General features: G+C 31.5%; 3 protein-coding genes across 4 annotated transcripts; 2 read left to right on the top strand and 1 right to left on the bottom strand.

The window, feature by feature from the left end:
- Positions 1–211: 211 nt before the first annotated feature.
- LOC113512949 (tetra-peptide repeat homeobox protein 1-like) lies at positions 212–22965 on the bottom strand. Of its 2 annotated transcripts, none has more exons than XM_052892762.1 (4): positions 22872–22965; positions 2951–3268; positions 2004–2153; positions 212–1414 (listed from the first exon to the last, which is right to left on the bottom strand). In XM_052892762.1, exons 1-4 carry the CDS (start codon positions 22962–22964, stop codon positions 1202–1204), a joined length of 774 nt encoding a protein of 257 aa, XP_052748722.1. In that variant the 5' UTR covers position 22965; the 3' UTR covers positions 212–1201. The 2 variants fall into 2 exon arrangements, with proteins under 2 accessions (XP_052748722.1, XP_026752719.1); XM_026896918.3 differs by lacking the exon at positions 22872–22965 and adding an exon at positions 6309–6434.
- On the top strand, positions 20940–22532 carry LOC113513042 (keratinocyte proline-rich protein-like). The gene is made up of 2 exons (XM_052892769.1): positions 20940–21233; positions 21413–22532. Exons 1-2 carry the CDS (start codon positions 21195–21197, stop codon positions 21950–21952), a joined length of 579 nt encoding a protein of 192 aa, XP_052748729.1. The 5' UTR covers positions 20940–21194; the 3' UTR covers positions 21953–22532.
- Positions 22966–23088: 123 nt separating the features above from the next.
- On the top strand, positions 23089–27395 carry LOC113512944 (uncharacterized). The gene is made up of 5 exons (XM_026896913.3): positions 23089–23271; positions 24471–24565; positions 25483–25656; positions 26280–26433; positions 27221–27395. Exons 1-5 carry the CDS (start codon positions 23262–23264, stop codon positions 27346–27348), a joined length of 561 nt encoding a protein of 186 aa, XP_026752714.1. The 5' UTR covers positions 23089–23261; the 3' UTR covers positions 27349–27395.
- The last annotated feature ends 485 nt before the right edge of the window (positions 27396–27880 follow it).

Below are 27880 nucleotides of genomic sequence, written 5' to 3'. Positions count from 1 at the left end.
AGATGGTATATTGCTAGCAATGGGGTTGTTAGACCCCTTTACTAAAAATCCCTTCTCCCCTGGCAGGCAGGTTAGCTTTGGTGCTGCTAAAGAGGGACGCTGTTGCCCAGTTCTTAATAAATTTAGCTTGTTTGCCATTTCAGTAATAAATAAAAAAATATATCTTCTTCATTACAGGGGAATAGTTATGGTTAAAAGAAATAAAATAGTATTCAATATATTTCTTCATACATTTTATTATAAAAAGTCGTTCGTAAATAGTTTTTAGTCGACTGCGGTCGAAATAAACTCGTATTCATGATTACTATATCTAAACATAGAAAAATCTATATACAAAAGCACACGCATACTTGACACATTTCTCTCTCCTCACAAAATTTTGAAAGAGATCAAGTGGATATTTTTCAGAACATACTGACATTTTGTGTGATGGTCATTATATAAATATTAACAGAAAATTATTACATTGAGGCAAGTATAACACGAATCAGAGGAATCCTATAAAACAAATGTACCTAAAAGATATAGTATAAAAAAATAGATTAAGAAGCTGCAAATTAGGCAAAGAAAGATAGTATATACACGTCTGTATAACTGATAATATTTTGACAAAAAATCAGATTAATAAAGACAATATAAGAATACTTTTTTTCATATACAAATTATGTATGACATACAAAAGTATATATTTTTAAGAACGTATAAATTTTCTTTGAAGAGCTCGTTTATTATTTATATAAGTTCTCATTGTTAATCATTAAAGCTTTTGTGTTAAAACTATATCAATAAATTGACAATAGTTTTATATATTTAAGCCTACTACTAAGGTCTATACAGCCCGTGAAATATAAAAGGCTCAATAATTGATTGCACTTCCCAAATCGCACATACCCGTGACTTACACGATAATAGAGAAGAATTATAACTTCTTGGTCTTAACCATTTTATAACTAATTAACTCTAGATCACATAAGATACGTTCCTTTGACTGTGTATATCTTTATGAAAATGCCTTTACATTACGTTCAGATACCATTCATTTGTTACTAGACAATTTTTCATCGACAGAAGTCAACAATGTGACTCAGTAAAGGCCGACAAAATAATAATGGCACAAATAATGTCATACATTAAAAATTCATTATCCAATGTATGGGGTTTTAATATTGACTTGTAACAAATGGGATATCTACTTTTGTTTTTACCAGATTTTGCCATGTCCGGATAAGCCATACCCGGATAGCCCATGTCCGAGTCCGTTCAAGGAAAGTCCGTGGCCTTCGTGGATGACGGGAGCGGCAATAGCTGGGCTGATTAAGGACTTAACGATGGGAACGGGGACAGGTTGCGCCACGGGAACGGCTACTGGCTTGGGCACCGCGACTGGGTATGGCTGGGGCACCGGCACACCGACCTGGAAATTATAGAGCAACGTAATTAATCCGTAAGTTGTTCATGTATAATTTAGAACGGGTAACAAAATGAAGGCCAGATGAAATGTTTAAAACATTTGCAACCAAAAAATTAATAGTAAAATTTGCTTTAAAGAAGTGTTCATATAGTGAAATTTAACATTTTGTCATTATTTACTCATGGGCATTATTCTGTTTACAGTATCTTTCTAATGTATAATCTATATGTATGTATAAACTAAATGTACTAAAAATAGTATAGAATATTATAATAAGGTGAGAATTGCATGAAATGATTTCATATCTCAATAGGTTTCAGATTTATTCGAGAGAATTACCGATAGTATTCAATTACTGATCTGTTTTCTATTTTAAACGATTTAAAAAGTAATGAGATTCTCAATTTTTTTTTGTATTTTACTCGATCGCTTTTGATCATAATTCTTTTTTCATTCGATAGAATTTACACCCATGTAGACTCTATATTAATTTGGTTATAATTGACGTCATCGTTTTTTGTGGGACAAAATTTACTTGCATAGTGGAAAATTTACTTAAGAACACCAGAAGGATTGATTGATTATAACTTACTTGTTTAATGACTGGGACAGGTACAGCCTGAGGAACTGGTACTGGTACTGGCCTGTCGACTGGCACAGCCACGTGTTTCTCCACAGCAACAGGGTATGGGCGAGGTACTGGTACAGCGTAAGGGCGATCAACTGGCACGGGGACAGCCACCTGAAATACCCACAATATCGAGTATTTATTTCATATTCTTACTAATATTTATAAATCTGAAAGTAAGTTTTCCAATCACTATTAAATTTAGTATAAATGTACTAAAAATAACTAATATGTGATGGAGAAGGAGACAGGGTGCTTTTTATTCTTGATCAGTGAAGATATCTTGGTTACATGGACGAAATCGCTAGTAAAAGCTAGTGAGTAATCTTAAATTTGCGAAATATGTTTTTGGACTGAGGTGGATAAAGGACTGAATACTTTAATTTCTATTTTGAGATAATCGTATTTTTTTTCTTCTCTACTTAAACATTTGACTTTATTTTCTGTGAATTTGACTGAGGTTTACAATATAAATAGATTTGCTCTTTTTAAATTGGCAGGCGGTTATGGTTTTAGACTAGTTTTATTCATTAGACTTAGACTATATGGTAGACATAGATTGGCATTAAATTTACTTCATAATTACGAGAAAAACCGGGTGTTCCACAAGGTTCTCATTTAGGGCCTACTCTTTACAATGTATAGATAAACAATTTTTAAAATTTTACATTTACATTTTATTAAGTATATGAAATAAGCTAAAGCTTCTTAGAAATTGGTATGTAATGTTCAACTTGATTTGAAATTTTACTATTGAGAATGAAAAATAATGGTCTACCTGAAGTTTTACCAATCCACCTGCCAAGCGTGGCAATTACTGGCAAATCCCCTCAAGAGGGAGGCATATGTTCAACAGTGAACAGTTAATGGCTGATATGATGATGATGATGATGAAAATGAAATAGACATACCTTAACAGGGTATGGGACAGGTCTGTCCACAGCAACTGGGTATGGGGCTGGTACAGGCACTCCAACATGTTTTGTTACAGTAGTGTGTACATTAGCACCAACTATAGCCCCGGGGCCAACCAATGCTGCGCCGTGTCCAAGGGCAAGACCCGGGCCGACTGCGTATCCAGAGGCAAGATGACCTGCGTATCCCAGGCCGGAGTACCCGTGGCCTATGATAGGCGCGCTGGCCGCGTAGTGGCCGACTAGACCACTCCGTTTTTGAATGACTTTACTCGGTTCGGCAAAAACGGACGCTGTCATGAAAAGGAATGCAATCTGTAAAAGAAATTTGGGTAATATAAAAGAAATGATTTTTCTTTTTACTTTATCGACTAATTTTGTCATCCTAGTTTTTATAGTATTTTTATATACCATTACTATTATTGTTACTAATTAGGAGACTGACTGTAATTTATCACTTTATAAAGAAACTACAATTCCTTTAATCGTAGGCGTTAATTCAAAATGTTTAAGTTTGTATTCAAATTGTGCGGCTAGTTTTGCAGCATGCAGAGCAAAATTATTTGGGTCCATAGAGCAGTAGAGAATCGAGTTTTTTGGATGTCAGCTTAACGTTGCCTGCTATTAGTTTTATTTACACTTACTTTTACAGAAAAAATTGAACCATATCAAATAAAATCCTGATAATTAAAATTATTCATTTAATAAGTTTTGAATTTAGAATTGTATGACGTTTAAGTCATGAATTTTTAAACAATGTCCATAATGAGAAGATTCTCAATTCATCTGTCATCAATTTCGATATTTATATTTGCAAAAATTCATGTGTTTATCTTTTATTTCGTACCATAATAACCATGTCTTTATTTAAGTGGCTATTTTTTGCGGAACATTCACTTCTTTAGGAAAGATATTTACAAAATATTAAGTACCTATTCAAGATTGACAGAAGAGAAATTGAAATGATACACTATTTGTCGTTTGCATTGTCCAAACTTTGGTTGGCACGTAAAGTCTGCATTCATTATTGTAAACAATGCGTTGAAAAATACTTTTACCCGTTACGTGTTATGAGTTCACCGTATCGTTTGATATGCAAGGGGGCGCGAAATCGAAATTGTGTCCGTGACATGTATGCAAAGTTGACAGTTTATAGTGTTATGGCTATTATGACATGATTTGTTTACTTTTATTTTTACGCAATTAAATGTACAGTCTTAAAAATTAACACATTAGCCCCCTTATTCGTAAAAACATTAAATCTATAATAAATTTACTCGTATTTTAGTTATTAAATTGTTTTGTCACTTTATTTTGTATTGAATTCCCAATTTAAAAGACAGTAACAAATTAGTGTAATAGTTAAGATAGGTTTGTAGAAGGTTTTAGTTTTTATGAATAAGGGGGCAGGGCTGGTACACTCCTGTAAATAAATGTCTGAACCTATATACCTTATAACCTGTCTATTAATTTTTTTATCGACATATTTTTTTGTATTATTTATAAATTATTAATAATAATAATTTATTACAATAAAAAAGATTATTATAGTCTGACCAGTACTAAAAATATATACATTTTATAACCATTATATGTTTATAATGACTTTCCTGTATACGTTACTGTATAAAGTACAAATACATAATAAATATTTGTAAAATGTTTTTAAATGTAACTATTGAAATACTATAAATACTTATTCCATCTTTGTACGCAAATTTTATTTTATTTCACATACTTCACTTGCATTTTTTTATAATAAATGTTTGCTTAGTCAGTATTTTAAACAAAAGAACAACCTCAATATAGTAGCTTCGTGCTCGTTTCTGATGATTATGTATGAAGTATGATTTTTTCGTGATGTTAACTTGAAGTTCGTGTTTTGTTTAACCACGAAATTTCTAACGAACTTTCATGTTTTGGTGAAGAAGAACAGTTTTGAAACATTTTGTTTGCGCAGTATAAAGCAAACTGTCATTTGAAAAACTATGTAAACCAATACCTATATATTTTTTTTTATAATTTATATTAATTTTGTAGTTTTGAGTAAATAGTGACAAAATTTGATATAGGAAAAAATTTCAAGTTATTTTTTACAATATTATTTCAGTGGAACTATAAACTAATTGATAGCAAAAGAGATGCATTTTAGAAGGATTCGCTAATAATTATTTGTATTAAAATTTCGAAGATTATTTCCGAAAAGTGTGCCTCTATAATTGCTTACATTTTTATGCATGCATCCATGCATTACAAATTTTATGTTAATATACTTGTATTACGATAGACTACTACTTATTTGATTTATGTTGAAGGCGTCTAAAATCTAATTCAAAGAAAGGTAACGAAAATGTTGATCATTAAAAGTTGTTTGCGTAAAATTAAACATAATTAATATACCTGTTTTAATTAAATACGTACATAATAATTGTCATCAAATTTAAACCTAACGGCTTAGACAAATAGAGCTTTTCTTAACATAACTTTATGAAGCATCTGTAAAGTGAATTTAGGATTTAAAACTGAAAACGCAATTACACGACATTACTTGAATAATATTTTGCAACAGAGAAATAATAAACAACTCCAAGATTCATAGATTAGTGACTAAGGGCAGTATTTTTGTCTCTAACATGAGTGTACTAAAAAAATAAGTTCTCAGCGATTGATTTTTATATTTTTATCAATAGACATAATACGTTTAAATATAATTAAATACACATAATGTTAACAAGGATTTAAAAGAGTAATCGTTGAGTTTCTTGCGGGCTTTTCTCAACAGATAACAACTTTCCCAACCCTGCATTCAAAAAAAATATGATGTTTTAAAAATGCTAGTAAAGAAGTCTATTGGAAAAAAGATGATGAATTAAATGTCAAGATGGAAGCCTGTATGAATATTTCCCATCCAAGTAAGTACATACTCGTATTTTAGTAACTTATGGGAAAATACCAATTTTATAAGGAAAATGTTTAGGGATTTTGTTATTAGTGTTTTTTTTTTATTTAAACTAATAAACTGTCAGTTTATTTTTGACCTTTTATAGGAAATTTAATTAATCATCGAAACTTTATTCACAACTGATATTAATAGATCTAATTTAAAAAGTATAGATATTGGTCATTATGAGTAAATCATCTGCAATATTGTACGGATAGCAGTAAAGTTATAATTATTAAAAATCACTATTTTTGATTAATTAAAATATTAATGTTTATTCAAGTAAATAAAAATATGTATAACAGATTATTATAAATTATATATACAACTGCATTTATATGGTTCTTTTACCTATAATATTATAATTTCATAACTTAATTTAAGTTATTCTTATTATTATTGTGGATAACTTACGTAAACCCTCATTTTGCTGAACAATATCACAAACAGTGCACTTTATAATAAAATCAATGTAACGTTTAGTACAGTAAACTTTAATTATATAAATAGGGAGTATAAAGCACCGTTAACAGTAGCGATCACAGGGCATATGTGACTGAGTTAGTTTGTAACGACTTATATAATGCTGACTGTACCCCACTATGGCGAAGGCTCGGCTTGGACTCGAATTCGCAACAGATCTGTTTACAGTAGGGTAGTGGGTATCTAGGTGGATCAGGGAAATTGAGATTAGGCTAGAATTATTCGTGCGGTAAATACTAAGTTGACGGTAATGACAATGGTTTTACAATGTATTGGATAATAATTATCATTAAATTGATGAGTGTTTGTGTACACTTCTATTCGTAAATAGTATAAAATAAAATCGTGTATTCGCCTAACACAACGGATTTTATTGGAGTATTTTGTATAAAATATAAAATGAAGTATAGTTTTTAATCATTATTAATATTATAATTGTGATATTGAGTTTCTTTGTTATTTATTGATACTTTAACGGCTTAAACAATCGTTACGAAATTTGATATATAGGTACTATTTGAGATGGAGAAAGATATAGGCAAATTTCGCCGAGCAATCAACATAACAAATTAACGCTTTTGCCTCTACGCACTAAGTGCTTTACCAATTACATTACAAAAATGACTCATAATTTTACCATACCTGATCATAGGCACCCATCGATATAATTTAATGAATGCAATCTTCTGCTTGTTGAATCTTTTTATTTTTCACTATTTTTTAGATATCAGTCATCAGTCTATCTGGATGGATGAATGGACGGACTAGCATGTCCGAACTTTATCTAATTTACAAAGATCCTAAACATACGAATAAATAAGTTATTTGGTTCTTGAACTATTTTTTGGAATTTGTGTGAGAACACAATATTTGTTTATATTTATTTAGATTTAGATTTTTGTTATAATTGAGGTTGAAAGTAGAGTTGAGAGTTTAATAAAACGCATGACTCGAAACTCGAAATTAGAAAAAACCTAACAAAGTTATAGCATAATTAAAACAGTCCACACACAAATAAACAAAAACTTATTTTGTATTTTGTAATGTCTACTCCAATTTTATAAGAAATTATAATGTCAAGTATACCTACTAGATAGGTATTATAACTTTATAACTGCGCTAGGCCATGGTGAAAAGTACAAAGCACGTTGAAATTGTTGTTTAGATTTGATATTTACCGTCGTATTGAACTCTTGCCATTTTACACATGGGCATGTTCTTTTGTAGACTAAAACCGGTTCTAATAATGCCTATTTATAATAGTCGTACCAATCATTATATAATTTTAATTGAAATAAAAATTGAACATAATAATTAAATTGTGAATTGTAAGTAATAAACTAATGAAAGCACAGAAGATATAATAGAAACACGCATATTATCATTATATTTATTAATTATATTTACCAGAGGGAGACTTTGTACAAAAGTCGATTGCTTGGGTACCTCTGTCCCATTCGTGTTTCAACCGTGAAGCAGTTGTGTTTGTGTAGCTGTGTTTCGGTTTGAAGGGTGGTATATGGCGTGAATTTACTGGGTACAGAGGAATAACATCTGAGTCCTAAAGAATGGCAATGCGTATGGGGTATCATGGGCGAAACTGTATACTCTGTTATGTCCATGGTACTGCTCATGTCTATAGGCGACGGTTACCACTTTCCATCAGGTGGGCCGTCAGCTTGTTTGCCATTCTAAGTTGTATAAAAAAAAATTGTATATAAAATTTGCTAAGTACCTTGAAAACTTCCATAAAAGATATGAGATTAGCGAACACATTGCTATTAGACTAGGGGGAAAGGGGTAACAGTCATGTCTGTTACTATTAATACGATATACCCTATTAGAATGACGTCTTGGAACTCGTTATGATTAATTCCTGATGAATTTGTTACAATGAGTCAACTGACTTGATTTTGTCATCCACTTGTATCCACCAGTATATCGATAGCGTATGTTTGATGACCGTTTTCTTAAAGACTACACTAGACTAGGTTTGCTAAAAGACTCGTGTGATATTTAAAAAAAATGTATATAATATAAATAATTTGTAATTATATATTTTTTTAAATATATTTACCAGAGGGAGACTTTGTACAAAACTTTACGTTTGCTTGGGCACCTCTATCCCATTCGTGTTTCTATTGTAGTAGTTGTGTTTGTATAGCTGTGTTTCGGTTTGAAGGGTGGGATAAGGTAGTGAATTTACAGGGTATAGAGGAATAACACCTGAGTCCTCAAGAATGGCAATGCGTATGGGGTATCATGGGCGAAACTGTATACTCTGTTATGTCCATGGTACTGCTCATGTCTATATGCGACGGTTACCACGTTCTATCAGGTGGGTTGTCAGATTGTTTGCCATTCTAAGTTGTATAAAAAAATATAACTGTTAACTGAATAGGTACCGCAGGCCAGTACAAAGTGGAAAATGGTGAGTCTATGGCTATCTTAGGCGACTATCAGTCGGTTGCGCGTTATAATATTGAATTAATCTATTAAATACCGACTCTAGAAACATAAACGGGTGCATAACTACTCTATAGATTTGAAATCACCTGCTATTAAATTTTAATGGTCGCTACAAATTTCTTATAGAGTATTTATTGATATAGAGCAAGCAAAATCCAAGATTCAACAAATAAAAAAAAACAAGATCAAACAAAAGCTGCATTCAAAATTGTCCCAAATATTTTTTTTGATGGGTGAAAATGGAATGGTAACCCCGCCTGCGCTAACGGGATACGCTGGCGGAGCAGCATTGAAGGGTGATTGATGAGAATGAAAACAGGCCAGTTGGCCCATCATGATGAATTCATCAGGAATTAACCATGATAGTTTCCAGGGAGAACCGCGAGGAGGTCGACCTGGCTGGGTAAACATAGCAACAGCTAGCAATGGGATTCTCACTCTCCATTACTAACAATCCCTTTCCCCCCCATGTCCAGAATATTGTAAATATAAAAAGATATAGTAGAACAAGGCATGAGTGCAGTCGAATACATACTATAAGTAATAAATTAATTGTTATTATACTTTATATTTTTTAAAAAAAATTAATAAATAACTACGGTTAAACGTGTCGTGTATTTGACTTAAAATGTCAACTAAATGGTTGGAAATTAGCGCCTAATTTAACTCTCTATTTTTAGAGCGATTGTTGAGAGTCCTGTGTATATAAGGTTTCTTATATATCAATCTTCCAGGAAATTATGTTGGTCAACATGACCCAACTATAGCGCGACGGTACAGTTGACGTTGGTTCGATCTTTCGTGTGCAGTCGCAGTTTACGTGAATTGTTTACTGATGTAATCCTTTGTCAATTCTTCACTGTCAACTCTTTACTTCTTCATATAGATAGGTATTTATGTTGTAACTATAGTATCCTCAAAAACCTTGAAACTTATGTGTACATCGATTTCAGTAGTAATTTCTTAATAATAGTAGTGAATTTAAGTTGCTTTCTATTTTGGGATTATTTTAAATTATTTAGTTGTATGGGATTTTATGTATTTGTACGAACTTTCACAATACGGATTATTGTAAACAATTTTTTATTGAAAGTCTATATTCTAAATATTACTTACGATTTAGTTCCGAAATGAGATTCTGGTAATTCTGTTGTATACTCCTTTATACAACCATCTAGGCAAAATAAAGTTCATAGTATTTGTTTAAGGAATGGTCTAATTCGTGTTTTTTTTTTTCTGTTGAAGGGTCTCGAGATTATTTACAATTTCATCTGATAGGAACCGATAATGTATACGTAATCTAAGATGCAACTAGCGAATAACCTAATCTTAAATATGGCTACGAGTACGTTGTATGTGTTTGGAAAATAATTTGGCTTTATGTCTAAATAGAGTTATACATATACATTGTCTTATATACTTATTATAATAAAAATTAATTATTATAAATCAATGGGATAAATGAAGTAGATAAGAGCTTCTGTATATTGTTATGTCCATTATACTGCTCATGTCTATAGGCGACGGTTACCACTTTGTAGCTTGTTTGCTATTCTAAGTTGCATAAAAAAAATTATAAAAAATAAATGAATTCATAGTAAAAGTGAATCGATATGGATCATAATTTGAAAGGACTGATCTATAAAACCTTTATTTATAATTAAGTTTGTAATTGCAGTTGTCAGTTTCGTAAACCATTTAAACTTGTGCAGTATGTAAATGTTCGAAAGATTGCGGCAAGACAGGCAAATTGACTTTGTTATTATAGACTCTAAGGTAGGATGTTTGTCAGGTCGGTATTATAGATACATTTCTTGCGTAATTCCAGTACAAATTCTACCTAGGTATCTGAGACATTTGTGGATATAGGCTGCGCGTAGTAAATTCGCTTTCAACAGGATTCGTTTGTAAAATTTATTGCGACACTGAACTAGATTTTCTATTATTTTAAAATTTCAATTAGACTCTTTACAAGAAGCGTTGGCTAAGTTACAAAACAATTTTTGAACTTTTTACACGTTTACTGCAGTTTACTGCAGAATTGCGTAGTCAATGAAGATTTGAAAAATATTTTTGTATGTCAACAATTTTTTTGGGCAATTGTATGTTGCTTAGTTTCATGAAAAACTTTTGGCTTACTGTAGCCATTACGAAAGTACTTTCTTGGGAAACATCTTCCACCATTTGTACATTGTTTAATATGAAATAACATCTTAGTCATCGGCAGTACAATTTATGTATGACGATATTTATGTGTTTTATAACCTTAGAGGTGAAGGTTAGAATTATCTAGAAAGATTATCAGCTTGATTGCAATTTTAGTGGTATACTCATAAAAAATACAACTATCGTATAGATAAAATCACATTAAATGTATTTCATTTTATGTTGATGTGAGCCATTCAGACGTAACATTACTCAATTTAAGGATTTCGTGGTTAGTATTTAAACACAAAACTGTCCGCGCGGCGCTGGTTTATGCAACAATGAGTAGCGTGCACGAGATTCGAAATAGCCCTTAGTACAGTGAGCTTTGTAAAACAATGTGACTGCTTTACTGGATTTTTATTTTAGAGCTGATTTTCAAAATGCAGTTATAAGAATAAAACCGTTATAAATTAAATATAAAACTTGATAATTACTCGTATATCTCTGCTTCTTGTATATTATTTATTTCAAATTTCTATATTTCAAACTGATTTTTCAATTTTTTTTTTAATTTAATAACTTTGAATTTGTTTTGTTTCTTACGAAATTATTTATATTGTGAAAAAAAATTACAATAAAATTAATAAAAATCTTCAAAGATTTGTTTAATTTGAATTAATTTCAATATTTTATTCCCATCTGTATATGTATATTTCTAAAAGATTTTATTTTTGAGTAATTTTATTGTTGTTTCGTCTCTCTATGTATATGTTATTATGTGACATTAATAGAGATAAGCATTCATATAATTGTCTAAATATTATATATTCACTATTAATTTGATTTATCGGTTATAATTCTTAACAAAATGTGCTCAGTTGTTTAGCGTGCAGTTAATCTAACCCTTGCATCACTGTAACATCGGGGTTACTGTTGCAGATCTCAGATAGTCGCCACTGTTGCGAAGCGGATAACACAATGTACAACCTGTTCATTTAAAGAATAGCCACTAGTTTTATAAACAGATAGTTGTGTCCCGCGGCTTCGTTCACGTAAATTAATCACCTAAATCGCGTACTAAACTTTATTGAAATTTTTCAATAGTTTTTGAATAAAAGATAAACATTTATTCATACACCTTTATACACTTTCGCGTTTGTAATAGAGAAAGATATGTGTAACAGTTAAGTACGGTTTCTCGGATAAACTAACTAGGTATTCCGGCTAATATTATAAATGCGAAAGTGAGTTTCTTTGTTACATTTTCACGCTTAAATCGCTGAACCGATTATGATAAATTTGGGTATAAAAACCGTAATCCTAGAGACGGTTATAGGCTACTTTATCTTGTGAAAAACTCATAGGGTGTGGTGTGTTGGAGGGGTAACTTTTGTATAAAAGTTTTTATTATATCATCCGATTTGCTACAAACTTTGCATTATTGTTTATATAATCAAGTATACTTAGATATTTATTTTTTCAAACTACTCCCTAAGGAGGGTGGATATCTTTTCGTAAATATTTTATCTCTAACTATACCTGTAATTGTCGAACAAAATGAATATTAACGCGAGTGAATCCGCTGGTAAAAGCTAGTATAGTAATTATACTATATAATATAAACCAATTAATATTTATGTAAACAAATTTTGTAAAGCTGTAAGCCAAGCACTTCATTGTCTAATGGGTGTAGTGTTATCAAGATTCACTAACAGCCAAGTCGACTGGTCATCTGAATGACACTAGAATCGAACTTAGTACGTTAGTGTTGCGAATCTGTGTAGTAAACCACTGAATAACGACTCATAAATTAATACATGTTGTAATACTTCTGACATTTAGTTGAAGTCACGATAAAATTGTTTATTGGACTTGGACTAACTAAAGTTATCTGTTGTTTTGACTAGTTAGTATTACTTATAGTAGTAAAATCGTAAAGTAATTCAATCACTTTTAGATTGTCACTGTGTTTCCTGGTTAAAAAAATATTGTTTAGTTTAATCTTTTAAATGTGTCTTGTGTAAATGTAATGTATCTGCAATAAAGATTTTACTCATTTAATTTAATTTTTAGGTAATTTTATTATGAATGATATTTTTTAGTAATCATAGTAAATTATTTATAACCATTTGATCGTGAAACTGAGATGGAATCTTAGTTCTGCATGTTACCTAAATTAGGTACTAGTTATGCTAACATTCTCTTATAATTGACAATTTTGCATTCTACTTGCGTATTGGTTGAATATTGACTTATCTATAGATATATATGTATATATACAGGTATACATAAATCAGTTCGAAAGGGACAATCGTTCCCACAGTTCCTTAGTTCTACTTTATAACGTACGATACTATAGCTTACGACAAACGACATTAAGGCAAATGTTTTTATTAAATTGAGCTCTATTCGAAAGTAGTAAGGTATATTTGGGACTAAGACAATAAGATTCATTAACAGGCTAAGAATGCCTCGATGCTCTACTTTCCATAACATCATGGCTGTATAGCTTTGATTCGAAGGACATGCTCTATATTACGTTTGTATGGCGCTTTGAAAGTTGAAGCGGTTTGATTCAAAGGTTTATTTTGTAACGCTAAAACGTTGATTGGATAACTTGAGTCATGAAATAAATTTATGGTATTATAATAACCAGGGTTTGTTTATTAATTACATATTATATTACTTTATATAAAAATTTATGTGATACGTACGCATATATACCTACATATATAAATATACATGTAGATGTATATTTAGAAATGACGAATTTTATGTGAGAAGGGTAAAATTCGCTCGTAAAAATTTGAGAGTAAACTTTTGTAATTATTAAGACCAAAATAAATATTGGATTGTCTCTTGATTATATCCAGGAGACAACTATAAGTTTACGCTTTTTACTGCAGTTTTTTCGTTACCGTTTTTAATGTCGTTTACTTTTAATGCTTAGGTTTTATTGTAATATGGTAAAAAACTACAATTTGAGAACTTGATATTAAAAAAAGACTACTATTTTTACATTTTTATTTTGTTGCCAAAAGGAAAAATAGGACTATTAAAATAATAACATTTTCGTCATTTATATGTCTGTATAGTCATTACTGTACAGATATATAGATAATGCCATGGAGATCTATGATCTGCCGTTAAGCTATCAAAAGGTAACAAACCAACTCTACCGACAGTAATTTAATCTTTATCCGCTTTTGCTATGTTTGATATATTCTAACAATATAACAGTAATCAGTAAAAGGGATTGTTAGTAATGGGGTAAAATAATCCCATTATTAGTAATACATCCTGTCAGGTAGACCTCCACGTGGTTCCACCTGGAAATCAATCAGGATGGGCTAAGTGACCTGTTTTCATCCTCATCTGTCATTTCTCACTGGTGCCTCGCCATACTGATATACATACACTGATATCGCTCGCGAGGTTACCATACCATTATCACTCATTAAAAAAATACAACAGTAATTCCTTTTTTCAGTCCTATTAAAAATTAGGAGTCCTTATCTTTACACATCTTATTCTAATTTATTTACCCAGTTGAATATTAAGTATGATCAATATGACACACACAATGTATGTATTTGAAAGGTTTTATTACTCGTATATTGATGACTGATGTCTTTGGAATGTCCTTAGGACCATATATCGTTTTTATTACATTTTCACTGAACAATTACATAATGTTCAACATCGTTCTTGTACGGCATTGCTCGCTTATGATACGGTCTATTCTGTAACGATATTATGAAGGTAGGTACTTACAAATTATTATTCATACGCATTGTCGTCAGTAAATGTTCTAATGATTGTTGTTTTGGTTACCATTTCTTATTTATATTTACTTTTTATTTGAACAATATAGTTTAAACCAGTCCCCTTATTCTATTTATTATCTCTCAAGAAGAAGTACGAGTTTTTTTTACATATGACTAAGAAAATAGAATGTGTGTGTGTGTGTGTGTGTGTGTGTGTGTGTGTGTGTGTGTGTGTGTGTGTGTGTGTGTGTGTGTGTGTGTGAGAGAGAGAGAGAGAGAGAGAGAGAGAGAAATGTTTTGTAAACAGCTCCAGAAATTATACTAAAGGATAAGAAAGTTTACAATTGTCTTTTTGAAGGTCTTACTTAAAATCTGATGTAGGTTTTATCTTGATACCATGCCTAGAAGTGGTTATCTGCTTTTAGAATTCATACGATGTTGCGAGCAAAAGTTAGTATATGTATAAAGTAAAAGAGCAATTAACACCTAATCAAGTGTTAGGGTTCTTGTTTCGGAGTAATTATAGGAACTCGTTTGATATGTGGCTTCATCAGAGTATGTGACCGAGAATGGACCTGTGGCACGTGGCGTATGCGCAGTTAACGACTCCAAGTGTCACCACCGCGTGTTGGTGATGCCTTGTTGCCTTCAATGGGTGAGGAATTAGCACCTATATCTAAAATTGTAATATATATACAAAGAGATATTGCTCCGCAAAAAATGAAAGAAAGAAATATTTTTAATAAAGTAAATCTAGGTTTAAGCATTTTGGAATATTTTTTTTTATTACCGGGCGGTATTCAGAACGCAATTTCAGCCAAGAAGATCGGGCAAGAAACTCAGCTTAATAAAAGCTTAATTTAAAAAAAGGGACTTCAATCACAAACGGACCGATTAATAATGAGAGTTTAATTTATTGACAAAGTATCATTTCGCCGATGATCCTACGTTGTAAATATTTAAATTTGAAACGCGAAATCTCGTATTAACATATAGATTTTAAATAGCAATAGCTTTTGCTTTATAAAGAAAAATATCAATTTCAATCAATACAAAACCACCACCATACGAATACGGACCACGACGGAATCTACGGAACACTGTCGATTACAAAAAAAAATTAAATATCGCTTCTAGATTAGCGACGTAATCTCATAATGTAGTCAAAAATCAGACGAATTGTGAATTCTTTTGGAAGTTGTTTGAAGAAGTAAGGCAATATCTCATTGAAAATGGAAATGTTATGCGATTGTGCCCGCTGTTGAACACAGACTAGTGAACGTGACGAAGGTACAAAAAAGCCGATGGTAATAAAATATAAAAAATTTCACAAGCTTCACATATAGTATGGCCATCATATCTGTTGTTAAGTTGCAAAAATGACGGAAAACAAATCGGAATAGGAGTAGTTTAACAAAAAATATGAATTTGTAAAACAGTCGCAACACGATATGTTATATGTTATTGAATCATGTAATCGTAAAATTATTATGGATCCATTGCAGCTTTTGTTTCTACAGTATACACGTTGTTCAGTCTGATTGCGGTGATGTAATGGAAAAAAGTTTTGGGAGCATATTAATATTCCGATGATGGAATATGATAAATACATAATATCGTACAATTTTAATGAACTCTTAGGAAGAATAAACGAAGAACCTGAAGTAGGATATGATGGAGATAGGAAGTATAAAATCCTATATAACAATTCTATCAATCCTATAGCAAATAAAAACTTACAGTATACTTAAAATATTAAAGTTAGTAAAGTATTACCAATATAGGTATTTAGAATATTCAAGATACCGTGAGGTGTATTTATTAATTTCACGACAATACTTATATCACGTTCTTATCAAGAAACAATTATTTGCGTTATAAAAGAGAGAGAGACACTTAAAAACTTTGGCTTATGTACATATGTAGCTCTTCATTTTCATGTGAACGTCGATATTTACCATCATAGTACACTAAAGCACAATAATGTCGACGTAATTTATACATGCCATATCAAACTATATGTAACATGTATTCTACATATACGTGGCATGAGTATATAAATTATATATTATAATAGGGTTTCAAGAAATAAATAAATGCACAGTCATCAATTACTTGTTCTTCATAGCTTACTCTGCGTCATGTGAAATCAGATAATATAATAAATATTAACAGACTAAAGTCAATATAGAAAAGTGTGTTTCATAAACTGACCCGACCGTGAATTGAATCTAATTCGTGCCTCATTAATGTGCCATCACTGCTCCAAGGAGGTCGTCTATAGAAGATGCTATTAATTAACTGAACAATACCGGAACATTAAGGTATACGTGCAGAATATTTATATAAATCAGCAAGTTAGATTGTACAACTATTACGTCTAGTGTTTGAAGGTGTAATAAAATCGTAATTTAATTAAATGGATATCACACTTTACATATGTATTTAACACGTTTTTGGTTCACTGGCACAGGTGTTACAACATGAATTAGAATGCGATCATTGTGAATGAGCGAGCTCGTTGGGCTTATACGGAAGATTTGTTTTACTTAAGTATGTAGGTAGCGGCTTGTGCTAATTTCAAGCATTGCATACAACATTGACCGTCAAGTGACTAAGGGTTTTGCTCATCCATCGAACTATCTTTTACGATCAAATGTGAGTAAGGTTTAAAATTTTTGAAGCTATAAAATTTCTTAATGTAAAATTGTATGTAGTATAATATAATATATTACAGTATTGTATAATATACTATGAAATACATATGTAGTAAAATAACAATAAACACTTAATGGATTTTAAAAATTGTTTTCAGTTATAGAAAATTTCATTTTATTAAAACAAACAGTGCAAAATTGGAGCGGGTTGCTGGTCTGGAATAAATTAATAAAGGAATAAACCAAATCCTCGGAACAGTGAGGTCGCTCCGTGAGGTCTGTGAAGATTTCAGGAAGCTTCTGTGCTGGGCGGAGCTAAGTTAGCTGTACTAGCCACAACTCATACGCACAACGGCCCAAATGAAAGGCTAAGCACGAAAAATAGAGTCCAATTTACATTTACATGGGAATAAACCGTCAAATAGTATCATAATCTATGTGCTAAGATATTGTATAATCATACACACAAAAATACAGTCGAATTACAAACTTACTCCATTTTGAAGTGGGTTGTAAACTTAATTTTAGTAAGTACGTCATTGCAATTCTTAGCAAGGAATCTCTGGGTGTATTGCGCAGGTTACTTGATTACATAAGGTGTGAGTGAAGTATATTTCTTCTGTTTAGCGTAGTGTTTTCATGGTTGGCCTGATGTAGTTCGTTTTCTAAAAAATTCAAGGACGCGATTTATTTTAATTAGAAGTAATATTGGACAAACTATATTATAATCGTAGAATATTATCCACATTCTTGATGGAATAAGTTATAACTTGTCTTTTTTTCAGTTTTATTTTTAAGTTCCTACCTTTACAAATTAGCATTATGAATATAATAGTATTATCTTAAATAATGTTATATAATTATTAAAATTTTGTGGTAATTTATTTAATAGTTGCGTTGCGGTGAATACAAAGTCAATTAAATCATTCACTCGTAAATCTTTTCCTCAGGTATAATTATAATCTGCTCTCTATACTATATATTGGGAAAAGTCACCAGTGTATACCGAATTACCGATAGATCAGGCGGGTATACTATTCTATTGTCAACTATTACAAAAGATCTTGAAAATCTTGTTTCACTGTGGCGAAGGGATTGTTAGTAATGAGGAAGCTAATCCCCATTGCTAATAATATACCCTTTCAGGTCGACCTCTCTGCGGCTCAGTCTTGGAAACCATTGTGGTTGATTCCTGGTGAATTCGCTACCAAATGACCTGACATCATTGTCATCGTTTAATTTCTCACTGATGCCTTGCCATTGTATATCATTAGCATAAATGTGTGCACCATTCCATCTTCAATCATTAAATCTTGTTTTGGCACCACCGGCTCTATTTTTTTTATTAGAATAAAACCCATCCTACCCTGTATATTTTGAGCAAAAAATATACATTTACAAAATTTCATTAAAACCGGTTAAAAACTTTCGGAGATTAGCGTGAACAAACATCGTATTACGGGATTTTTATATGTTAGTTTAAAAAGTATGATAATGCTATATACACAATTGCTTGATATAAACAAATAAAAACAAATAGTGACAATTAGCCTAAGAAAACCACCGCGCAGATAATTAGATAGAATTTGTACTTAGTGGCCCACTTAGGAATTGTGTTTGAAAAGTTAAGGACGGTTAAACTGAATGTGGATTCTTGGCTAACATTAGAGGCAATTGGAAAAACTGAAGAGGGAAATACTTCATCCTTATTAGTAAGTGACAGGCCAACATTCCTTAGTGCTATTCAGACAACCTGTACACGTAACTCTGCTTTTCTAATGCCTCCTTATTACAAGATACTTTTTTAACTAAGTGCAAATTCGTCTGGTGCACTGGTGACGTAAGGATGACGCTGCGTAGTGGCACTTAGGTGACAGGAAAAATGGATGTTGGCATTTTCCACTAATCTTTATAAGACTAAGCAATGTAAGGAGTAACATTATTTAGTTGTATTTATTGAATTTTTGGTACAATTATTACAATTGTATCAGCCGTTAACTGTCTACTGCTGCACATAGGCCTCTCCTTATTGGGGTATTGGGTAAAGTAATGGGGTATTTTGCCAGTAGTTACCAGGCTTGGCACGCTTACCAACCCGCCGGTTGGCAACCGCAGTTAGGTTTTGGTGATGTTTTAAAAGGGATGACATTCACGGAAAAGAAAGGGTGTTGGAAGGCATTGTGAAAGGCCTATATCCCGCAGTGGATAAAGACAAGCGGAAATGATGCCATCTTCTAGAATTATAAGTATATTTAAGATATAATTGTGCATTATCAATTATCTGATAGTTATAATCATCATTATAACAACATAACTGATGTTTCACTTCAAAGATCTTTATTCAAAAGAGGAGGGTTTTAGCGTATCACTACCACTTTGGTCTGATTGATTATTTTGTTTTGAGCTTTCCTTTTCTGACATAAATTGCAATAGATACATCATTACCTTATGTAGTTTCATCAAACATTAACCTACCTAATATCAACACCAGTACAGGGCCATTTATTTTATTTTAATTAAAATTACACAACAGCACTCGTATTAAAGTGAACACTTCCTAATTTCATGATTGATGTCAAAGTTGGTACAGTTTACAGCGGCATAAACAATTCAACAAAGTTCATTGCGCAATAACGATCACCTAAGATATTACGTGTAGGTCTAGACCAGATCTAGTTGGATTTATAAATTGCTACCTAGTAATAACGGTAACGAATATGTTATAGAGAAAGTATATTCAAGGAGTTGTTTTTACCACGTTATCACTTGAGTTTATTTGTAAATCTAATATATGTATATTATATTCAATTATATATATAATACACTATTAATATATTTTAGAATTATTGTACATAAAATATAATAAAAATTTGGTATACGAGTATATTTAAATTTTGTGGACTTTAATGGAAAATAGTTATTCAATGTTTATAGAAAAAATAATATCATATCATTCTACATTCCATAAGTTGTAGAAAATTATCGCACACAAATTTTCCTTAGATATTTCTATCATTACAACCGACTTTCTTGTCATCTTTGAATAGACGATACAATAAAACTATTCGACGACTCGCCCGAAGAAGCTGTTAATGCATACAAATCGGCCATTTTGACTATCCCCACTTCGGAGTTGGAATAAATGTTTTAAAACCAGGTTTGAACGCATGCAAAAGTGTATTAAATATCGCAGAGAATTATTTGAAAAACAATATATGGTAATAATCTATTAGCTTGTCTATACTTATTTCAAACGACACAACTTAAAAGGCAGCCCTTACGTATAAAAGTTACTGTTTTTCACTTTACAAACACTAAAATAGGGTTTCAATTGAGTTTTTTAGTGAGCGTACAGTTTAGAACTTAAGACTGAAAAATAAGTTGTGTTATACTTAAGGTAAAAAGCTCCTTTGATCAGTCGGATACAATATCTAGTATTTATAATTTGAATCACTTTAATATTGTAGAAAATGATAAAATGTAGAATGATATAATATAATTTTTTCTACAAATATTGAATAACTATTTTCCATAAAAGTTCACACAACTAAAGTCAACGCGAGCATAAGAGTAGTTTAAATTATAATTTATAATGATGTATTATCATACTTATATAAATCTGCGTCGGCTTTCTTTACCAATACAGGGTGTAAACAAACCCCGGTTCCGTACATGGTTCGCTTCGTATGTGTACCACATGACATTATAAATACCTTACTTTCCTACATGCGTGCACTTTCTTTTCTCACTTCATCAAGATAGGTCTAGTCTTATTTATGTTAACTTATATTAAGAAAATGTTTTATTTACGTTGTGTAAGTATCATTTAGAATCGTTATAGTTCCAATACTGTTCAATACATTTTATAATTTATGTTTACTCAATAAACCTAGATGTGATGAAATATTTATCTACACCTTACAATTGGCGATCGTTGTCAGTTTGTAAATTTACATTGAAGTAATAAATTATAATAAAATATGTCTGATTTCAGATATTGATATATATTTGCATTCAACATGCAATAGCTGGTGATCCGAGAAAAAGGGAAGTGGAAGCATTACATCAGCACTCATATGTACCTACCCATCACACAGTATCAGAATATTATCACAGAGTTCCGATTCCGGTACCTCAACCGATACCGTTTACAGTTCCCCGGCCGGTCCCATATACGGTCCATGTCGGCGTACCGGTGGACCATCCAAGGCCGGTACCAGTGGCGGTACCACATCCAGTTGCTCACATAATTCCCCGACCAATCGCAGTACCGATTGATCGACCGTTCCCCTATCCGGTTGCACATCCAGTACCGGTAACCGTAACTCAAGGTGTGGGTATTCCCGTGCCGCAGCCATTTCCAGTCTCTGTCCCAGCGCCTGTACCGGTAAGAATACCGCACCCTGTTCCGGTACCAGTTGGGGCGATTGAATCACAACCAATAGTGGTATCACAGCCTGCTGTGACATCACAAGCTGCCGTATCACAGGCCGTTATTGAATCTCATGGACACAGTATTGAACATCAATATTAGTAATAGAAAATTATGTATACGTGGGATAGCTTTAATTGTGGTAATAGAATAAAAAAGAAAAGAATATTCGACAAAACAAACAATAGCCATAAAATTGTAATGCTATTGTTGAAACGTTATTCTTATCTGAGATCAATAAAGTGGATGACGTGATATTTTATGCTTGTCAAATTTAGTACCTATTAGGTATTTATAGTTCAAGAGTGTTTATTGTATTTATACATATCTAGTGTAATTTGTTGACGTTGGATATGTATTTTAAAATTTTGTATATTATATAATTATAAAATCGAATTTGTTGAATTGATCCATCAATGTGTATGTAAAGACTCATGTCAAGTTTACAAAGACACTTCAACTTAGAAACTTAAGTGTTATTATTTTTAATATTATTTTTTTTAACAATTAATTAATTAAAAAATACACAACGTTTAAAAAATATTGTAATGTGTAAAAAATAACTTAATTGTATATAAAATTTATTAAGTCGTTAACATCTAGAATGAAAACAAGAGATTGTATGATTGGGAAGAGAGAAATGTACTCATATTATTATTTGTGTACTTAAAAGATAATTGAATTAAAATAATATGGCTGATTGCAAAATTTGTTTCGTGTTGTTATTATATGTAAATATTACAATTAATTAATAAAATAAAAATAAACAATGATAAAGAATAAACATTATTTAAAGTATCTACCTTATCTCTTTTTTTTTAATTAAATTAATGAATAATCATATGTCATTTAAAATAAAATAGAAAATATTTATTTATTTATCCTTGATTGCATCATTATGTAACAACAGGTCATTATATAGTTATTTAATATAAACGCCTATTTATTTTAGCAATTGCATTTTTTTGAGCTATTATCATTTAAATTTTGAGTCATTGTTAAATCAATTGTTAATACTTACATCTATTCCCAATGTTGTCCTATACTGGGATATCAATGGGTGACCATGATTATAACATAGAGATAATGGTTTGCACTCAGTTAGCAAGGACATATGTTCGTTTATACGAATTTACCTATCTTTATCTTTTCTAATTTCGACGATATATCCTTGATAATAGCCTATCTATTATCTAGAGTGTGATTATAGCTGGCGTTGATAAAAAATGATATCTTTCTTACAGTTCTACGCAAATAGTGATTCTTGTAACAATAAATATTTTGTGTTCAAATATATTTTGGTTGTTTTTGATTTTTTAACACTGTGATTACTGTAGTGTATTTGATTAACATTATTTACAAATACTTGTTGAATTTGTGGTTATAAACTTTGTTTAATATAAAAAAAAAGATGCAATCAAGTAAGTACGTCCTTAGTGTTATATTTAGCGATTGATAAATTGCAGTAATTAGTTCCTAAAAACGAATATACAAAATATTTAGGTACCAAATGGAATTCTAAAGGTTTTGAGTAGAAACTGAATTTTTGTTTGGACAAGGACTACAGATTCACTTTTAGTTTTCAACGCCTGAGAAAAACAAAGAAACAATACAGCGATATAATAATTATTAAAGTAAATAATATCAGGCGCCCGCACTGTATGTGCTCAGTAATAATTTACTCATTTTTGTTACAAATATTTTTGGAATGTTTGTCAGTAATTTTTTGACATGTTTTATCACAAAGTGAGTGCTTGCAGCAGTCCGAATCAAGTTATAATACTTATTTCACTTCTCTGTCATACTAATTACTTATTTAGGCATTCATATCTTAGACAGAGAGAATCAATTGACATAGGTATTTGTACTTACATATAACTCATTCATTTTGTTGGAGGGAAAGGGATTGTTAGTAATGGAGACTGAGAATCCCATTGCTAGCAATACACTCAATCACGTCGACCTCCTCGCGGTTCTCCCTGGAAACTATCATGGTTAATTCCTGATGAATTCATAATGATGGGTTAACTGGTCTGTTTTCATTCTCATCTATCACCCTTCACTGGTGCTCCGCCAGCGTATCCCGTTAGCGCAGGTGGGGTTACCATACCATTTTCGTCCATAAAAAAAAAACTCATTCATTTAGTAAACTGGTATGGCAGAGTCTTGACTTAATTCTCAGACAGAACACGATCTATCTATTCATTATAGGTTAGTCTAGTCTTCTTCAGTTCCTATCTAGATCCTTAAACCATTATAGTACTTAGGAATTAAAATACACTTACCGGCAATTAAAGAACAAGGACAATGATAATATTTGACGAATATTTTTTTATTTATATATGGCTTGATTTATGTTCAATGATTTTTATAAACTTATAGGTACAAAATTATTATTTATTAAACAAAATTGTTTTAGGTACAAGTTTTGGTCATAAATTATATGCCCTAATGTTTGTTATATATGTTATAATGCAATATGCTGTTCCTTTAAATAAATAAATATTTTAGAATTAAGTTAGGCGGGTTACGGAACTTTGTTAATTTGTATTTCCTTTGTCAGTAATTGAAAATTAATTTGAAAAAAATCTGTAACGATAATATTTTTGAACATTTTCAGAATTCCCATTGTCATTAGAAAATTTACCGAGACCGGAGAAGTTTCTTGGATTCCCACTTAAAATAGGATGCATCGTTTCAGGTCTTCTTGTTATTGTAAGTATCTACATATTTTTTGTATAAATTTATTGTTTATAAATAATATTGTATATTTACTAAGTGTGCCTAGAACTTTGTAGACAACATAAGCATTTTCTTTTCTATATAAATTACTAGAGGTGCCCCAAATTTCGTAACTAATGGTTACGCTGTTAAGAGTTAAAGAAGTTGCAAACAAACTTTTTTCACATTGGGTAGTGATAATAGGTTATGTAGTTAGAATACAGTTACTCTCTGCTTTTATTCACTGTGTATCACCACTTTCACGTAGATGTCTTAAAAGACGACTAAGGGAATTTAATGATCAAGGAATAGGCAGCAGCGTCCTTTTTTAAACATTATTAAAGTCTAACTGCGGCTACCAAAGCACCTACCAAGCGTGGCAACTATTGGTAATACCTCCCAATAGGGGAAGATCTATATTCAGCATTTCCTTTACATATTCAGAGCAATTTTAGGACAGTTCAAGATGCTTTACAGGTTGACATTCGCAGTTATGCTTGATGATGTTTTGCGAAGGGCGCCACTGCTAAGAGCTGCTAATCACTCAACCATTAATTTCCCTTAGTCGGCTCTTACGAAACACACGGGAAAGGAAAAGGTGGCTCATCCTTTGCTAGGACCACACGGCTTAACACATATACATACTAATTCATATGGGCAATGCCTCGAGAAATAGTAGGAAATAAATCTAACGATGCCCAGGTTTTCCCAAGAGACTACAGCATGGGGTTCTTCAAAAGGGGGGTAAAGAGGTTTCTTCAGGATCAGCAACGCACGCGTAATACCTCTGGTATTGCAGGTGTTCATAGGCTACGGTAATCACTAACCGTCAGGTGGGCCATATGCTTGTTTGCCACCTCAGTGGTATAAAAAAGAAACGATATTAATAATTATAAAATAAATTTTTTCAGTTGTACTCGGTGCTGGCCATTGCAAAATGTTCAGTATATCTAACCATACTACCACAATACATGTCCAGTTCGGACCTAGACGGAATACTAAGCTATGCGGCGGTGCTAGGAGTTACCATATCTCATGCGGTCACTTTGTTCCTGAGTGCTTTCATGCTAGTCGGGGTTTTAAAGGTAAGATTTCTTTGTATTGTCAATATTGACATTTTCTCTCTTACGCTTTACCTTTTTTCTCCATGTTTTTCTTTTTCATTTATTTCTAGTCTTCTATTTGCAGTCATCGCAGTACTCATGCTTTTCTGTCCATATCATTATTCATACAAGTCCGTTCGTTAGGTTTTCCTCTACCCTTTCAATTTTATCGATACTTTCTTTACAATATTCTCTTTGCACTGACAAATTACGTACCTATTCCAAGACAAACGATTACTTTTTAACTTCACTCTGACTGGCGACTCAATAATTCCTCTGTGTGAAAGAGAATTTTTAATTATGTCACATAAATTATATTACATTGAATTTTTATCAGAAATATTTTTGTTTCAAATTTAAGAAGATTAATTTTGTAATAATTAATATTGAGCTTAATGTCTAACGTGCCGATCTTGTTCTGAAGGCAACGATTACTATTTTCCATCAGGTGGACTGTCAATTTGTTTATAAAATGCAATATCTGAAAACTATGTGATTTTTTATATCTAGTACTTAAACGGTCTGGTTGTTAAATCATCAATACTTAATGTCGAGTATAATTCGTAAATCAAGGAATGTAATAATTATTAAATTTATCGTTACAGGAAAAAAGTTACTTCATGAGACCTTGGGTGGTTTGGGTATCCATACAGGTTATTGTCTCCATAGTAATGTTTGTGTTTTGGAGCACTATGAACGTGATCAATAATTTCGCTGACAACTCTCTACTTGTGTATATGTGCGAACTTTTAGTTATATGTGAGTATATATTCATTATATAAATTAAAGACGGACGGACTAATCAGCGCATGGCTGATGGAATTTAGAAACATTAAATTTTGTATAGAGGTTCTAAACATGCCGTAAGTGGACACTAAGATGGGATTTCCATAAATGCCTACGGCAATAGAAAATAATGGAATCCAGGCAGATAAGACGCGGAAAATACTAATAAATATTTTATCAATTGTCTTGGTCCTCGAAACAACTTTTCCTCATAATGTTATTAACATTATGGGGAAAAGTTATTGATAATTTCGACTGGCACACAGCAAAAATTTCCAGGGTTCAATGTTTTTAAAAGAATTTTGATTTCAATGTTATAAAAATTGGATCGATCGTGAAGTTATTCTTAACATCTACATATCTCTAAGTTGAAAAGTTTAATTCGATAGTTTAGCTAAATTGTAACGTAATACGGAGCCTTAAAACTAAATTTAACTCACTCCTGCCTGAAATTCATTTTAAATTTAATGGTCTTTAAAGTAAAGATTTTAATGTATGAGTATAAAAATTTTAATTTTTGAGATAATAATAAAGGATGTCGCTTCAAAAACCCTGATATCTAACTTTATAAATAAACCAGAATATAAGTAAAATATTTTATGTAGATTTTCGATTTATTTCTTTGGTGAAAATGTTCTGTTTCACTTACAGAACCTTCTTAATAAAAGATGGCAAAGATCTTGATTTTACCCTATAGAATGCCATAAAACGTCTAGAACTAGATCTTTAGCGTTTATTTTTCTTTTTTATTTTGTTTCAGTGGGTCGTGTTTACACTCTAACATTAGTAGGAAGTTATTACAAACACCTGGAAGAAAGAGGGGAAAACGAACGATTGATTAAAATCATAATTAGTGATTCCTCTAACGTGTCCTATTCTAATGCATAGATTACTTTAAAAGATTGATAATAATAATAATAAAATATTGTTGACTATATTGTACTTCATTATTAGATATTTTTACAGTTAACATTCACTGAGCATATCCACAGATTACTCGATTTTTCTGATAAGAAGTGAAAAAGTCAATATTTATTTCGGAATTTCCTTCTTTTGCACTGTTGTATCGTGCTTTATTTACTTAGCTAATCACCTCTTATAGCATCCCGGTGATTAAAATGATAATGATCGCGACATTGTACTTTTAATTATTTAATTTGTTTAAGTGTTAACGTAGTGACAATCATATCATATTTATTTCTACTTGGTTTTGTAACCTTAACCACTCTACTCCTCTATCGAAGAAAAGTTTTTGAGCTATATGTGTATGTAGACTTTCTACGTACATTGCATAATCTGTATTTATCTGTCCTATTCGTGTTTCTACCGTGAAGCAGTTGTATTTGCATGGCTGTGTTTCGGTTTGAAGGGGGGGATTGGCAGTGAATTTACAGGGTACACAGGAATAAAACTTGGGTTC

Source organism: Galleria mellonella, unplaced genomic scaffold (genome assembly GCF_026898425.1).
Source record: "Galleria mellonella isolate WM207_F2 unplaced genomic scaffold, CSIRO_AGI_GalMel_v1 utg113, whole genome shotgun sequence".
NCBI lineage: Eukaryota > Metazoa > Arthropoda > Insecta > Lepidoptera > Pyralidae > Galleria > Galleria mellonella.
This window is presented reverse-complemented; position numbering and strand designations above follow the sequence as displayed.

Bases quoted from the DNA above. Each gene is read 5' to 3' on its own strand.
- LOC113513042 (XM_052892769.1), top strand. From the start codon at position 21,195: ATGTTAACTTATATTAAGAAAATGTTTTATTTACGTTGT. The intron at 21,234-21,412 runs GTAAGTATCATT...GTCTGATTTCAG, and splicing joins AAATGTTTTATTTACGTTGT to ATATTGATATATATTTGCAT.
- LOC113512949 (XM_052892762.1), bottom strand. From the start codon at position 22,964: ATGTCCTTGCTAACTGAGTGCAAACCATTATCTCTATGTTATAATCAT. The intron at 2,154-2,950 runs GTATGTCTATTT...TGGGTATTTCAG, and splicing joins CTGTCCCATACCCTGTTAAG to GTGGCTGTCCCCGTGCCAGT. The intron at 1,415-2,003 runs GTAAGTTATAAT...TATAATTTCCAG, and splicing joins CTGTCCCAGTCATTAAACAA to GTCGGTGTGCCGGTGCCCCA.
- LOC113512944 (XM_026896913.3), top strand. The intron at 24,566-25,482 runs GTAAGTATCTAC...AAATTTTTTCAG, and splicing joins TTTCAGGTCTTCTTGTTATT to TTGTACTCGGTGCTGGCCAT. The intron at 26,434-27,220 runs GTGAGTATATAT...ATTTTGTTTCAG, and splicing joins GTGCGAACTTTTAGTTATAT to TGGGTCGTGTTTACACTCTA.